General features: G+C 48.2%; 1 protein-coding gene across 1 annotated transcript; it reads right to left on the bottom strand.

Moving 5' to 3' along the window:
- Nucleotides 1-3,541: 3,541 nt before the first annotated feature.
- LOC310639005 (eppin-like) lies at nucleotides 3,542-14,980 on the bottom strand. The gene is made up of 4 exons (XM_083360368.1): nucleotides 14,750-14,980; nucleotides 12,300-12,476; nucleotides 7,213-7,383; nucleotides 3,542-4,509 (listed from the first exon to the last, which is right to left on the bottom strand). The coding sequence occupies exons 1-4, from the start codon at nucleotides 14,832-14,834 to the stop codon at nucleotides 4,499-4,501; spliced, it is 444 nt and encodes a 147-aa protein (XP_083216494.1). The 5' UTR covers nucleotides 14,835-14,980; the 3' UTR covers nucleotides 3,542-4,498.
- Nucleotides 14,981-15,335: the final 355 nt, after the last annotated feature.

Genomic DNA, 15,335 nt, shown 5'->3' with positions numbered 1-15,335 from the left:
CTGAAGCCTCCGAGTGGCCTTCAAGGGCAGCCCCATGTAGAGAGCGTTGCAGTAGTCTAAACGGGAGGTCATAAGCGCGTGAGTAACTGTGCGTAGGGCATCTTGGTCCAGTTAGGGTCGCAACTGGCGCACCAGGCGAACCTGGGCAAAAGCCCCCCTGGTCACGTCTCCTATGTGGTCTTCCAAACGGAGCCGTGAATCCAGGAGGACGCCCAAGTTGCGAGCCCTATCAACGGGGGGTAACACCTCACCCCCCATAGTTAACGATGGACAAAACTGGTTCTCCCGAGATGCCGGTATGCACAGCCACTCAGTCTTGGCAGGATTGAGACCACTGACATCTTCCACTGACATCTCCTCCTTCCTAGATCTTCAGAGTCCCTAGTGATATGATGGTGGCTCTTCTTTCTATTATCTTTTTCTAGTCCCCAGCTGGGCTAGAGGAAAGGGAAGCCTGTCAGTGGGCATAATATAGGTTGAATATTCTTGTCACATCATAAATATTTGCTGCTGGCAGACATAAAATCAAAGAATCATACATTTGAAAGGGACCTTGGAAAACGTCTACTCTGTTGGGAAACTGCCAGGCGGGCTGAAAGGAGAGGGTCAAGCGAGGGCCTGGCTTGAATCCTTGCGTAGTCACAAATGGCATAAGTTTGAGCTCCCCCAAAATTGATGAAGCTTTGTCTGGTCATTCCCAGGGGAAGGAAAATAGTCTGGGGAGATTCTTGCAACGTAGGCGGTAGACAACAAAGTTAGTGGTTTTGATTATTCATTTGTGGCTCTGGTCACCCACAGCCAATACCTCCAACCTCCTACAGGGAAGGATTCCTCTGTCCATCCCAGACAATGCTTGCCCAAGCTTTATTTGAAAAACCCCAGGGATGGAGCCCCCACCCACCCACCCACCCACTCCTCCAGGAGACAGCCTGTTTCATAGCTCAACAGCTCTCAAGGACAGGAAATCCTTCTGGTTTTGACCTCAGATTTCCCTCTGCAAAAACTCCCCTCATTCGTGTCCCAACCTCAGGTGCCGGGAGAACCAATCTACATCCTCTTCCTGGAGTCGGAAAGCCTCTCTCTCTGTAGGCTGATTTCAGGGAAGGTTTGGTTTGCTGAAAACCTCCAGGAAACGAAGCCTATCAGAAGAATAATTTAGGGATCCAACTCAAGTTGCGCAAGAATAAGTAAAATGAAACCCAGACAATTGTGAGAATTACAGAAAGAGTTAGAAGGGACCTTGGAGGTCTTCTAGTCCAACTCAAGCAGGAGACTCTATACCATTTCAGACAATTGGCTGTCCAATATTGTCTTAAAAACCTCCAGTGTTTGGAGCACCCACAACCTCTGGAGGCAAGCAGTTCCACTGGTTAATTGTCCTCACTGTCAGGAAGTTTCTCCTTAGTTCTAGGTTGCTTCTCTCCTTGGTCAGTTTCCATCCGTTGCTTCTTCTCCTGCCCTTGGGCGCTTTGGACCCCCCCCTTCTCTGTGACAGCCCCTCAAATATTGGAAGACTGCTATCATGTCATGTTCTCCTCCTCCTTCCCCATTCCTCTTCCTTTTTTCTCCTCCTCCCTCCCCTCTTCTGCCTCCCTCCTCCCCCCTCCCCTCCAATCAACCACTGGAACAGACGTTGCCCCCAGAGGTTGTGGTTGCTTCATCACTGTAGGTCTTCAAGAGGAGACTGGACAACCGCTTGTCTGGAATGGTACAGGGCAGTGATGGCGAACCTTTCAGAGACCGAGTGCCCAAACTGCAACCCAAAACCCACTTATGTATCGTCAGGAGCTGGGTGGGCGTGGCCCAATGGGTGGGCGTGGCCCATTGAGTGGGTGTGGCCCATTGGGTGGGCATGGCTGCGATGGTAATGGCAGACTGGGTGGGACTAAAAAGTTCAATCAATCAATTCCAACTTTGCGAGATCTCTTTTATTCAGGTTGAAATTGATTGATTGATTGATTGATTGAGCCAGTTTTTGTGTTTGTTTGATTTTTGCACACAGCAGCGGAGGCCTAAAGCAAAAAGGTTTTATAAAACCCAACTAAAGGCCTAGGACTGGGATGACGGAGCATGTGCCCACAGAGAGGGCTCTGCATGCCACCTGTGGCACGCGTGCCATCATCATCATCATCATCATCATCATCATCATCATCATCATCATCATCATCATCATCATCATATAAAGTTGGGAGGGACCTTGGAGGTCATCTAGTCCAACCCCCTGCTCAGGCAGGAAACCCTATACCATTTCAGGCAAATGGCTGTCCAGTCTCTTCTTAAAAACCTCCAGTGTTGGGAGCATTCACAGTTTCTGGAGGCAAGGAGTTCCACTGGTTAGTTGTTTTCACTGTCAGGAAGTTTCTCCTTAGATCCAGGTTGCTTCTCTCCTTGATTAGTTTCCATCCGTTGCTTCTTGTCCTGCCTTTGGGTGCTTTGGAGAATAACTTGGCTCCCTCTTCTTTGGGGCAGCCCCTGAGACATTGGAACACTGCTATCATGTCACCCCTCACCCTTCTCTTCATTAAACTGCACATACCCAATTCCAGCAACCGTTCCCTATATGTTTTAGCCTCCAGCCCCCTAATCATCTTTGTTGCACTTCTCTGTACCCTTTCTAGAGTCTCGACATCTTTTTTACATCGTGGTGACCAAAACTGGATGCAGCATTCCAGGTGTGGCCTTACCAAAGCATTGTAAAGTGGTATTAGTACTTCACTTGATCTTGATTCTATCCCTCTGTTAATGCAGCCTAGCACTGTGTTGGCTTTTGTGGCAGCTGCAGCACACTGCTGGCTCATATTGAAGTGATTGTCTACTAAGACTCCGCGATCTCTCTCACAGTTACTACTATTGAGCAAGGTATCACCTATACTATACCTATGCATTTGATTTTTCCTGCGTAAATGTAGAACCTTACTTTTTTCACCACTGAATTTCATTTTGTTAGATAGCGCCCAGTATTCGAGTCTGTCCAGATCCTCCTATATTTTAAGCCTGTCTTCTGGAGTATTGGCTATTCCTGCCAGCTTGGTGTCGTCTGCAAATTTGATGAGTTCCCCATCTATCCCCTCATCCAAATCATTAATGAAGATGTTGAAGAGCACTGGGCCCAGAACTGAGCCCTGGGGCACCCCACTACACACTTCCCTCCATGTAGATGCGGTTCCACTGAGGACCCCACGCTGAGTACGGCCTGTCAGCCAGCTACGAATCCATCTGGTGGTGATGCTGTCTAACCCAGATTTTTCTATCGTAGTAGGTTTGCCACCATGGGTATAGGGTCTCCTGCTTGAGCTTGGGGTTGGACTAGAAGACCTCCAGGTTCCCTTCCAGCTCTGTTATGCTATTATTTCTTTTCCTTCCTCCTTCCTCCCTTCCTCCTCCTCCTCCTTCCTTATCCCCCCACCTCCTCCTTGCCCACTGCTCGTGCCACTCCTGGTGGGCTGCTGGACGCTGCTCCCTTTGGCTCCTCCTTGCCAGCTGCCCATCAACTGACCAAACACGAAACAAACTCTCACACACCCAGGTTAACACCGTTGGTTGGAGTTTCAGTGTCTTTAATGTTGTCTTTCATTATGTACCAGAAGAGCCCTATAGTGAACAGTTTGGGGTTTGGATTGATTGATTGATTGATTGATTGATTGATTGATTGATTCATTCATTCATTCATTCATTCATTCATTCATTCATTCATTCATTCATTCATTGATCAGCCTTCTATCCCAACTCTCCCCCAGGATGGCACGCATGCAGAAACACACACACACACACACACACACACAAACACACATACCACCCTGTAAGGCACTTTGGGTTGGGAAAGATTGAGCAGTGAGGGTCCAGGAGGGTCTCCGGCTTCCAGCCCCCCTTCAGCCATGGCCTGCCTGACTTCCCCTTCCTCTTTCCCCAGAATTGGGGCTTCCTGAATCAAGATGGGGCCATTTTGTGCCTGGGCTGACTCAAGGCTGCCCCCCCACCTCTGAAGGTGGAAGCTTTGGCCCTGCTGCAGCCAAGTTGGGTCCCCAAGGGCCAAGGCCCCCCCTGTGCTTGGGGCCCCCTCTGTCCGCCTTTCTCTTGAGACCCCACTGCCCGGTAAGCGAGAACTTTCCTGTGGTCAAGTGGAGAGGCAGTGAGAAGGAGCCCCCTCTGGCCAGGCTTCCCAGGACTGGCAGTCCCCCCATCTAATCTGGGGGGGAGACAGAGGACCACCCTTCCTTAACACGCATGTAAAGGGACATGAACCTCTTTAAGGGGAGGGACACGCCAACCGGGTCCAGCCCAGGGAGTGGGAGAAAGTGTCCTTTGGCGGCAACTGCACAGACACACAAAGCGGACGGTATGGAGGGGCATTGGGGGGAGGGGGAAACAAGCAAGGTGTCTTCAGTCACTCAGAGGCGTCGTCCTTGTCCTATCTCGGCGGCAGAGTCAGGGGTCCAGGAAAGCAGATGAGCCGGGAGTCCACTGTGGTGATTTTTGCCATCTCTGTTCCGGCCGACGGTTAGACGGTCCCTGGAAATGGAAAGAGGGCGGGTCAGAGTATGGAGGCAACAGCGACTATCCTGGATATTGGCAACAAAGTCATCAAGAAACACAGGAACGTTGCATCCTAGGTTTAAAATAGCAGGGGAGATGCCCACTGGGCGAAAACTGTGAAACAGAGGTGTCCAATCCTGACAACTTTAAAACTTGTGGACTTCAGTCTTGTGTCCAATCTCCAAAAGGAATATTGGCCCTAAATCAGGGGGTCTCTAACCTAGGCAACTTTAAGACCTGTGGACTTCAATTCCCAGAATTCCCCAGCCAGCAAAGGTCTTAAAGTTGTCCAGGTTGAACACCCCTGGTGAAAATAAAACAAGATCTGTGTCAACAGAGTGTCCTTGGATGGACAATCCAGGGGCAAATTGCAAGGGGGGGCAGGCCTCCCCAGCTGCCCCACGGCCCCTCAGCATGAAAGGGCTACCGGATAGTCTGTCCCAGGACAAGCCACCCAACCAGGAAGCCCTGCCTGGCGTGATGTAACTCACTCAACCAGACAAGTGTTGACCACCTTGGCCACAGCTGTCTTCGTGATCTCCCACCAGTCAAGCCACAAGAGAAGAGACTGGCACAAACTGCGCTAAGCCTTGGATGAAGGCCTTATCTGCTGCCCACTGATGGTCACCTTCCTCTTTCAATGGAGGGTGGGTCAAGGAAGGGGCCCGGTTCTGTTAACTTTCCCACCAGGCATTGCTTGTGGTACGCAGAGTAACAGAATAACAGAGCTGGAAGAGATCTTGGAGGGCTTATAGTCCAACCCCCCCAGTCCAAGCAGGCGACTCTACATCACTTCAGACAGATGGTTATCCAATCTCTTCTTGAAAACCTCCAGTGTTGGAGCACCTACAACTTCTGGAGGCCACTCATTCCACTGGTTAATTGTTCTCACTCCTTAGTTCCAAGTTGCTTCTCTCCTTGATTAGTTTCCATCTGTTGCTTCTTGTCCAGACTTCAGGGGCTTTGGAGAAGAGCTTGGCCCTCCTCTTCTTTGAGGAAGCCCCTCAAATATTGAAAGACCGCTGTCATGTCACCCCAGTCCATTTTCATGTGGACTGAGCAGGTGCAAATCATTACTCAGAACCAACTTGCTCAACTAAGAGGATGCAGACTTTGAAAAGGTTATTATTATTATTATTATTAGGTTATATTTATATACCGCCCTATTCCCTGAGGACTCAGGGCGGTTTACAGGGAATTAAAAATACAAAATACAAAAATTAAGAACCAAATTAAAAAATATTAAATTGACCCTGTACTCAATTAAAAAGAACCCCAAATTAAAAATTTCTCCTCAGTCTGGGCCCGAGAGCTCGAAGAGCCAGGTCTTCAGGCCCCAGCGGAATGATCAGAGGTCGGGGGCAGTTCTCAGCTCCACCGGCAGCTGGTTCCAGAGGGCAGGCGCTCCCACCGAGAAGGCCCTATCCCTGGGTGTCACCCGCCGGCAATCTCTCACCGGCGGAACCCTGAGCAGACCCTCCATGTGGGAGCGCACTGGGCGAAGGGCGTTTGATGCCGGCAGCAGGTGTTCCCTCAGATATCCCGGACCCAGGTTGCCTTGAGATCTTATGCCCAGCATGTATACCCACTCTGACCAATGAGTTGCAGGCCTTGGGGGTGGTAAAGGTTGTGTGGGTCAAAACCCACAAGTGCATGGAAGTCCTTGGAGGCAGAAGAGCAGCAACCTTCTCAGGCAAACAGAGAGAAAGATTGCTGGTCCTGTTTTCAAAAATAAGCCTGGTGATCTTCCACAAAGCTCTAAAGACCCGTTTATAAGGACCTCGTGTAAAACCTGACCAACCCTTCAGAAAGCACCGGTCAGACATTATGCAGGCAGAGGTTTCTTGGAAACAGTGTCCAGTCTCCCCAAACTAGAATGACCCAGGAGAGCAGATCCTAGCAAGATCAATGAATGACTAAGCAGCATCTACAGCAGGGGTCTTCATACCTGGCCCTTTTATGACTTGTGGCTGGAGAATTCTGGGAGTTGAAGTCCACAAGTCATAAAAGGGCCAAGTTTGAAGAGCCCTGATCTACAGCAAAAAATTGAGTTCAGCGATGGACAACACTACTTTGAATGTGGAAAGAAGCAAAGAACCAGGGGTACAGTATTTTCAATATTTGAGGGGCTGTCACAGAGAAGAGGGAGGTCCACCTGAGGGCAGGACAAGAAGCCATGGATGGAAACTAATCAAGGAGAGATTCAACCTTAGAACTAAGAAATTTCTAGAGAGAGAACAGTTAATCAATGGAATGGGTTGCCTTTAGAAGTGGTGAGTGCTTCACCATGCTAGATTTTCAAGAAGAGACGGCTGAAATGGGTTAGGGTCTCCCGTTTGAGCAGTGGGTGGGACTAGAAGACCTTGACGGTCCCTTCCGACTCTGTCATTCTGTTTTGAGCCGTGGGCTAGGAACGAGTCAAAATGGTTAGCAGACCAATTTGGTGCCATGATGAGCAGGACTTGATTGATGGCCATCTTCCAGAAGTTGAAAGTATTTCAAATCATCCATATCATCACCAACTGGGAGGTGGCCTCAAAAGGAAGAGCCGTGTAGCTCCAAAGAAGATCTGGAGGACCATCAGTGGTGTCCTGCTAGGCCCAAGAGAAGGGCCTTCAACTGTCTACCTTTGGGAGCCTCCTAATATTTGCTTTCAGCTGGCGAGAGGTTAGTACTCACCCTTGGTCGACCGACACGTTTTGAGGCACTGATTTTCAGATTCAAAATTGTTCTTGTTGCCACCGCAGCCACCATAGACGAATTGCTCACATTTTTGAGTGGTAACATTGAAGAAGAAGCGTGGGAACATCGCCTTACAGATGCCACAGACGGAGGGCAGCTGGCAAACATCTGCAACAGCCAGAGAGACACAAGGTGAGACAGGAGACAAAGGAAAATCATCTCTAGAAGCCCTCTAGGAGGAGAAATATTCCTGGAAAGTCCCCTGATATTTAGAAGCTCGTTTTTTTATGTATGTATATTCTGCAGTGAGTTACAAAAAACACAAAAGAACATCAAATACCGGAAGACTCGAGAGCATTTCACTGAGGTTGCTGTAGGTGGCGCCATCTTGGGGCCAAAGCCTCTACCTGTGGTCATCGAATTGAATTGAATTGAATACTTTATTTGGCCAAGTATGATTAGACACACAAGGAATATGTCTCCAGCGCAGAAGCTCTCAGTGTACGTGCAAAGGAACAAAATAATAACAACAACAACAACCTAGGATAGGCAGATGTGGATGTTTGATAGTATTATACATATCATTGCAGGATGGAAGCAGTTCCTAATAAGGCCGCCTTTTGCAATTGACTAATGGCGAATTTGTCAATGCCCCATTAGTCAATTGTAAAAGGTGGCCTTACTAGGAACTGCTTCCATCCTGCAACGATATCTATAATGCCATCAAACATCCACATCTGCCTATCCCAGGTCCTTGGTAAGGACTCGATAGGCAGACAAAAATGCCAAATCCAGTCTGAACATCTGGCTGATTGTGCAAATAATAATAATAATAATAATAATAATAATAATAATAATAATAATAATAATAATAATAGTAATAATAATAATAATAATATGATGATGATGATGATGATGATGATGATGATGATGCAGCTTCCTGCAATAACTCCAGCAAAGCTACAAAAAACTGCGCTACTTGAAACATCTTACATTTTAAGGAGATACCTGGTTGATCCCTAGGATGCTGGCAGCAACCCGTGTCAACCATCAGCGCCAGTCAATTTGAGTGTTCAGTTGACTGGGTTTCATGTTTTATGAATAAAAGTTTAATAATAATAATAATAATAATAATAATAATAATAATAATAATAATAATAATAATAATAACAAATAACAACAACAACAACAACAACAACAATAATAATAATAATAATAATAATAATAATAATAATAATAATAATAATAATAATAATAATAATAATAATAATACAACCAAAGGAAGGAGGAAAAATGCATGACATCCACCTTCTCAGAAAGGAGGGGGAAGATCTTTTGCAGGAGAAGGTTTGGTGAGTTATCTCAAATATGCTTTTCAACGAGGCAACTGGACTTTCTTGTTTTTCTTTGAAGGCGTTTCGCTTCTCATCCAAGAAGCTTCCTCAGGTTCTGACTGGATGGTGGGCAACAATGAATGGATGCGGGACCGAAAAAATCCTGCAGCCAAGAAGGCTGCACACACATCTGCAGTACTCAGGTGACCCTGAGGACACAGGTAAACCTCCAAGTGGCCTCAATGACCCTCTAAAAGAATGCAAATGACCAGCTGTCTGCAAGGAGTATAAATACTTCCATTTCCCACCATCCAGTCAGAGTGAAGAAGCTTCATAGAAACATCTTCAAAGAAAAACAAGAAAGTCCAGTGGCCTCTTGAAAAAGCACCTTTGGGACAACTGTGACCTGGATGACTGAGAATCTCCATAAATATACATCTAGTTACTTCCAAGTAATTTCCTTTATGGTTCCCCACTTGTAGACAGACTCTTGCCATACTAAAGGAACTATATGCATATTATAGATAATACTCTGAGCATCTCTAGGGAAGAGCTGTCTTAACTCTCTTCCTCCCAACCAAACTATCTGCTGTCTCTTTGCTTTCTGGAATGCAGCCTCTCCTGCCTGGGAATCCAGACTACATTCCACTACACATCTGTCTTTCTTTTCTCTAGACTGGCCATACTTAATCCCTGCAACCGTTCATCCTATCTATCTATCTATCTATCTATCTATCTATCTATCTATCTATCTGTCTGTCTGTCTGTCTGTCTGTCTGTCTGTCTGTCTGTCTGTCTGTCTGTCTGTCTATCTATCTATCTATCTATTAATCTATCTATCTATCTACCTACCTACCTACCTACCTACCTATCTATCTATCTAATCTATCTATCTATCTATCATCTACTCATCTATCTATCTATCTATCTATCTATCTATCTATCTATCTATCTATCTATCTATCTATTGACTATTCATCTGCCTATCTTCTATTCATCTATCTATCTATCATCTATCTATCTTCTATTCATGTATCTATCATTATTCATCTATCTGTCTGTCTGTCTGTCTGTCTGTCTGTCTGTCTGTCTATCTATCTATCTATCTATCTATCTATCTATCTATCTATCTATCTATCTATCTATCTATCTATCTATCCGAATAGAACTGGAAGGGACCTGGAGGTCTTCTAGTCCCACCTCCAATGGTGGAGACCCCATACCATTCCAGACAAATGGCTGTCCAACCTCTTCTTAAAAACCTCCAGTGATGGAGCACCCACAATTTCCAGAGGCAAGCCGTTCCACTGGTTAATTGTCCTCACTGTCAGGAAGTTTCTCCTTAGTTCCAGGTTGCTTCTCTCTTTGGTCAGTTTCCAGCCATTGTTTCTTGTCCTGCCTTCAGGAGCTTTGGAGAAGAGGTGGACTCCGTCCTCTTTGTGGCAGCCCCCTCAAATAATGAAATACTGCTCTCAGGTCGCCCCTAGTCCTTTTTTTCTCTAGACTCTCAGAAAGCTGAGAGGGAAAGAGGAAGGAGCGGAGGAAGGAGCAAGTGAGGGATAAAGAAATCTCCACAGCCGTCCAAGCAAAGTCAAGGAGCCAAGCAGGCTGGGCAGCTCCATGAGGCGAAGCGGGGAGGCTGGAACGAATGCAACCTCCAGGAATGCCGCCCTGGCCGCCTGCCCCAGCTTGGTCAACAGCCACCCGGCCCCGCCTTGGCCACGATGACGCATCAGGGAGCTTCCCTTGCAGCACTAATCCCAGAAACTGGAGGAAATGCCAGGTGTGCAATACAGAAGTATGGGGGGGAGGGCAGGTATCAGCACTCTTAACCCCCCTCCCAGAGCCAAATCCTCCCCCCTCCCTCCACACTCCCCCTTCAGCCTGAGGCAGGCAAGGAAGTTGCCATGCAAGCCTTGTAAAGGAGCTGGGTTTCTGCAGGGGAGCAGGCACTGGGCATAGCTGCCCCTGCAGCTGGTGGGGGGGGGTCCCAGAGGGGCTTTTTCAAAAGTCACCTGGACTTTCTTGAGTTCCCCCCCCCTTGAAAAGCTTTTGCTTCTCATCCAAGAATCTGGAGGCTTTTAAAAAGAGACTGGACCGCCACTTGATGGGAATGGTATCGGGTCTCCTGCTTGGGGGGGGGCAAGGGGGGATTGGATTAGAGGACCCCCGAGGAGGAGACCTTCCTATTCTCTTGTTCTGTTAAGAGGCTTCTGCCGTTCTAACTTCTGAATTCACAGGAGAAGCTGCTTGGATGAGAAGCGAAATGCTTCCAAGGAAAAAGTCTAGTTGCCTTTTGCAAAAGCACCTCTGGGACAGCCCCCCCCCACAAGCCCCCCCCTCAACCCAGAGTAGAGTAATCAGAGGTTTCCCTGTGGGGATGCTGCAACAGCTGTAAGTGTGCAACTGGTCATAAGTCAGTTTTTCAGTGGTGCTTTATAACTTTGAACCATCCCGAAACGAACTCCGTAAGCTCGCAAGGACCACCCATAGGCCCCCCCACTCTGCCCCGTTCATTTCTGCTTCGGCTTCGGTTGGGCCAGGCTCAGCCCACAAGAACTGCCCCCCGTGGGCAAAATGCAGCCATCGTGATGCTCCACAAAGGAGATCTGGCACCCAGCCAGGAATCCCTCCTGCCCCCCTGGTGCCGTCTCTGCTGAGCTGTGGTCCCTCGCTTCTTGCTGATCCCTGGAGGCCGACAGGATTGGAGCTGGAGACTGGTTTTTTTGTCCCCCTGGGGCCACCCAGTTTCATACCTGCAACTTGCTGGAAGCAGGAAGTCCATCTTGGGAGCTGCAGCCCACCCCACCCTGCTCGACCAAGACATCTGGCCCGGTTTGGCTCTGCTGAGGACAGCCAGACCGTGGGGCCTCTGAGGCCTCTTCCAAACAGGAGGGACTGAGGACACTTCCTGAACCAAGGAAAGCCTGTTTCTTCCCCACCAGCCATCAGCACCCAGATGAGCAGAGATTAACTCCAAAGTGAACATCAGACCAACAATCAAGTAAGGTATACCTCAATCAAGAAATAGTAAACAGCTCGACTGAAGAACCTCTAAGACCACCCCAGGGCAAGAGGCTGGAATATAAACTGAAAGCAAAGCCCACTCTTTACCAGCACTGATGACGTTCCCTAGTTGGGTCATGAAACGTCTGCCACAAAACCACCAAGCTCAGAAAGCAACAAGGACTCCACAGTCGTTGTCCTCCTTCTCCTCCTCCTCCTCCTCCTCCTCCTGCCCTCCACAAACCCCACTCCCTTCTAACACTGATGATGTTTCCTAATTGGGTCATGAAACATCTGCCAGAAACCACCCAGCCCAGAGAGCACCATAGTCGTTATCCTCTTCCTCCTCCTCCTCCTCCTCTCTGCAAAGCCCCCTCCCTTCTAGCACTGATGATGTTATCTAGTTGGGTCATGAAACGTCTGACAGAAAACCACCCAGCTCAGAGAACACCAAGGAACCCACCGTCCTCCTCCTCCTCCTCCCCACTTCTCACCCTGATGATGTTTCCTAGTTGGGTCGTGAAACATCTGCCAGAAAGCCACCCAGCCCAGAGAGCACCCAGGACCCCTCGATTTATTCTACCCAAACTGAATGTGAACCAAGGAAGAGTTCTCAAACCATGACCTGACTGGGAGGTCTTAAAAGCAACAGAGGCTTGGGAGGGGGCTTCTGAGACCACCCTCCCACTCCTTTTTCTGGACAGGAAAAAGACAGGCGAACAGCAGGTTGAGAGGGCATCTCACCCATAATGGCTTCCTCGCAGACGTAGCCACAGTCTCCTGGGCAGCACTTCTGGGTGCCTGGGCAATGGTCATCCTTGGCACAGGTGGAGCAGGACGCGTTCTTCTGGCAGGCGGTGCAATCCTGGGTGTCAAAGACGTCTCCCAAGGGAGGCAGGTTGTAGCAGTAGCCGTCCTTGGCTGCAAAGCACGGAGGAGAAGTGAAGCCCAGGGAGAGAACAAGGAGGAGGTTGGGGGGGGCTCCATTTTTGGAGAAGAGACTCTGGGGGGTTAATTCTACTTTGAAACTGTTTTGTCCAAGAATCCTCCCCGTTCATCTACGTAGCTTTTTCCAACTCCTCTAGACAATGAGAGGACAGATCCAGCCCATCCAGCAGTCAGCTGAGCAGGAATTGATTGACTGATGGATGGATTGGTGGTCTCATGGACCGATGGGTTGATGAATTGATGGACTGATGAATTGATGGACTGGTAGATTTATGGATTGATTGATCAATTGGTGGATGGATGGATGGATGGATGGATGGATGGATGGATGGATGGATAAATGGATGATGTCTCACCAAGGTTTTAGCAATTGCTACCACCTACACCGATGACTGAATAGGGACCCTGCCCTAATTTTTGATATGGGCAGTTGAATATTTGGGTGAAAGCTCCTGGGATCTCTAGAGAGGGTCTTGGGGATTTTAAGCTAATTCATAGGGCTGTTAGGAAAGAATAAAGAAGGAAAGGGAAGCAAGGGGAACCTCCCACTCTTGAACCCCAGAAGAAGGTCAGAATTCCACACCATCCATCTACGAAGAAGGTGCAGTGTTGGGATTCAAATAGGTGAAGAACCGGTTCTCTGTGTGGATGCCACTTCTGGAAGTCCACTCTGGGCCTGGGCAACAAAAAATTAGCTACCGATTCTGCTGAACTGGTGCAAACCGGCTGAATCCCACCACTGAGAAGATGGGCAGTTTCTAAATATATTGTATAAAGATAGGTAGATAGATAGATAGATAGATAGATAGATAGATAGATAGATAGATAGATAGATAGATAGATAGATAGATAGATAGATATTGATGGATTCATCTATCTATTCATCTATCTGTCTACTCATCTATTCATCTATCTATTTATCTATCTCTATCTATTCTATCTATCATCTGTTTATCATCCAAGATTCAAGGTGCTGGTGATGACCTATAAAGCCCTTAATGGCTTGGGTCCGGGATATCTGAGGGAACACCTGCTGCCGGCATCAAGTTCCCTTCGTCCCGTGCGCTCCCACAGGGAGGGTCTTCTCAGGGTGCCGCCGGTAAAAGATTGCTGGCGGGTAACACCCAGGGGGAGGGCCTTCTCAGTGGGGGCGCCTGCCCTTTGGAACCAGCTGCCCGTGGAGCTTAGGACTGCCCCCGACCTCCGTTCATTCCGCCAGGACCTGAAGACCTGGCTCTTCGAGCTCTCTGGCCTGGACTGAGAGTATTAACTGGGGTTTTAATTGTATTTTAGTTGTAATTGGGGTTTTTAGTTCAAGGTTAGTGTAATCATTTTAATTGTTTTTAATTTTTGTAACTTCTTGTATTGTTTTTAAAAAAACCTTGTGAACCGCCCTGAGGCCTGTGGGAGAAGGGCGGTATATAAGTCTAATAAAATAAATAAATAAATAAATAAAATCCATCATTTATCATCTATCATCTATTATCTATCTATCCATCTATCTATCTATCCATCTATCTATCTATCTATCTATCTATCTATCTTCATCTATCTATCATCTATCTATATAGCTATATCTATCTATTCATCTGTCTATCTATATCTATTTATTCATCTGTCTATCTATCATCTATCTTCTATGTCTGTCTGTATCTTTTCCAAGGTCTGCATCCTTGAGTAGCCTCTGGCATTGCTGGAATGAATAATGTTCACAAACATAGACAAATATATATGTGCCCACCACAATCAACTCCAGTCCAGGGTGAAGAGAAAGAACTGTGGTTTAGTCAAAAAAATTACACAGACACAGGCTAAGCTTTCAATGCCATCCTAATGCGTTGGTGCCACCCTGAGGACCGTCTCCGGAAAAAGACAGATTCTTCCATCCCAGAAGACTTCCAGGATCTGTGCAAGGAAAGCAGAGACCCTCCAGCTCTAGGGAGTTTGGGGGCCTGGGGACACCCACAAGGGCTCACCACATAGCTAGTTCTGGGCACAGCAGCTAAGATCCAGGGCAGGATCTGAGACTGCAGGCCTCAGATCACTTCCAGCGCCACAAGCCCAGCCACAGAGCAAGACACTTCGGGCTGCTGAAAGAAATGCAGCTAGGAAGCAGTGCACTGGGGGGGCATACCTGTGCACATTAACACAGGGGTGTAGGGGTGTGCAGCCCCAGAGCAACTTTTCCTTTTCCATCCCAGAAGAGGCTACACCTGTTCAGAGACGTGACACTCCTCAGCACTCACCTGTGTCCCCTTTGCCAGCCAAGGAAGCCCCCTGGGTGCCCAGGGCAAGCAGTGCCAGGGCTAGGAGGAGCCCCCGAGCCTTCATAGTGCTAGTGGAGCTGCTGCGTCTGAGCCCCGGAGCCCAGCCAGGCGGGATTTAAAGAGCCCAACAGGTGGGGCTGCCTGGATGCCACTCTGACAGGAGCCTCTCCCAGCAGCTGCGTGGATTCCCCACTAAGCCAGCCCAAGGCCGGCCCTGCCCAGACAGGTTTCCCGAAGGTGGAGGAGCAGGAGGAGGTGTCTCTGGGAGGCTCCCACACGTGGGCAGCCACCTGGGCTGGAGGTGAGGCCGCGGGTGCCGGCCTATGCCAAGTGGGGCTCTACTTCGATCCTGCCACTGCACCATGTGTGGAACTGGCTGGGAGGTGGGGCGCTCAGAAAGGCATCCCTTTATAAAGAAAGTGTATATTTAATGTTACACATGTTAACAGCAGCAAGAATTGCATTTGCTCAGTATTGGAAAAATAAGAAAATGCCATCTGAAGGAGGGAAAATAAGAAAATATTGGACTGTGCAGAAATGGATAGACTTACCTACTCAAGGATGC

The sequence above is a fragment of the Vipera ursinii genome (assembly GCF_947247035.1).
Source record: "Vipera ursinii genome assembly, chromosome: 3".
Taxonomy (NCBI): domain Eukaryota; kingdom Metazoa; phylum Chordata; class Lepidosauria; order Squamata; family Viperidae; genus Vipera; species Vipera ursinii.
Note: the sequence above shows the minus strand (reverse complement) of the source record. Positions and strands in the feature narration are given on the sequence as shown.

What these genes read in the sequence shown, in the direction of transcription:
- LOC310639005 (XM_083360368.1), bottom strand. Translation starts at nt 14,834, where the DNA reads ATGAAGGCTCGGGGGCTCCTCCTAGCCCTGGCACTGCTTGCCCTGGGC. An exon ending in GGCTGGCAAAGGGGACACAG is followed by an intron (nt 12,477 to 14,749) that starts GTGAGTGCTGAG and finishes CGTGCTTTGCAG; the next exon opens with CCAAGGACGGCTACTGCTAC. An exon ending in CTGCGAGGAAGCCATTATGG is followed by an intron (nt 7,384 to 12,299) that starts GTGAGATGCCCT and finishes TGGCTGTTGCAG; the next exon opens with ATGTTTGCCAGCTGCCCTCC.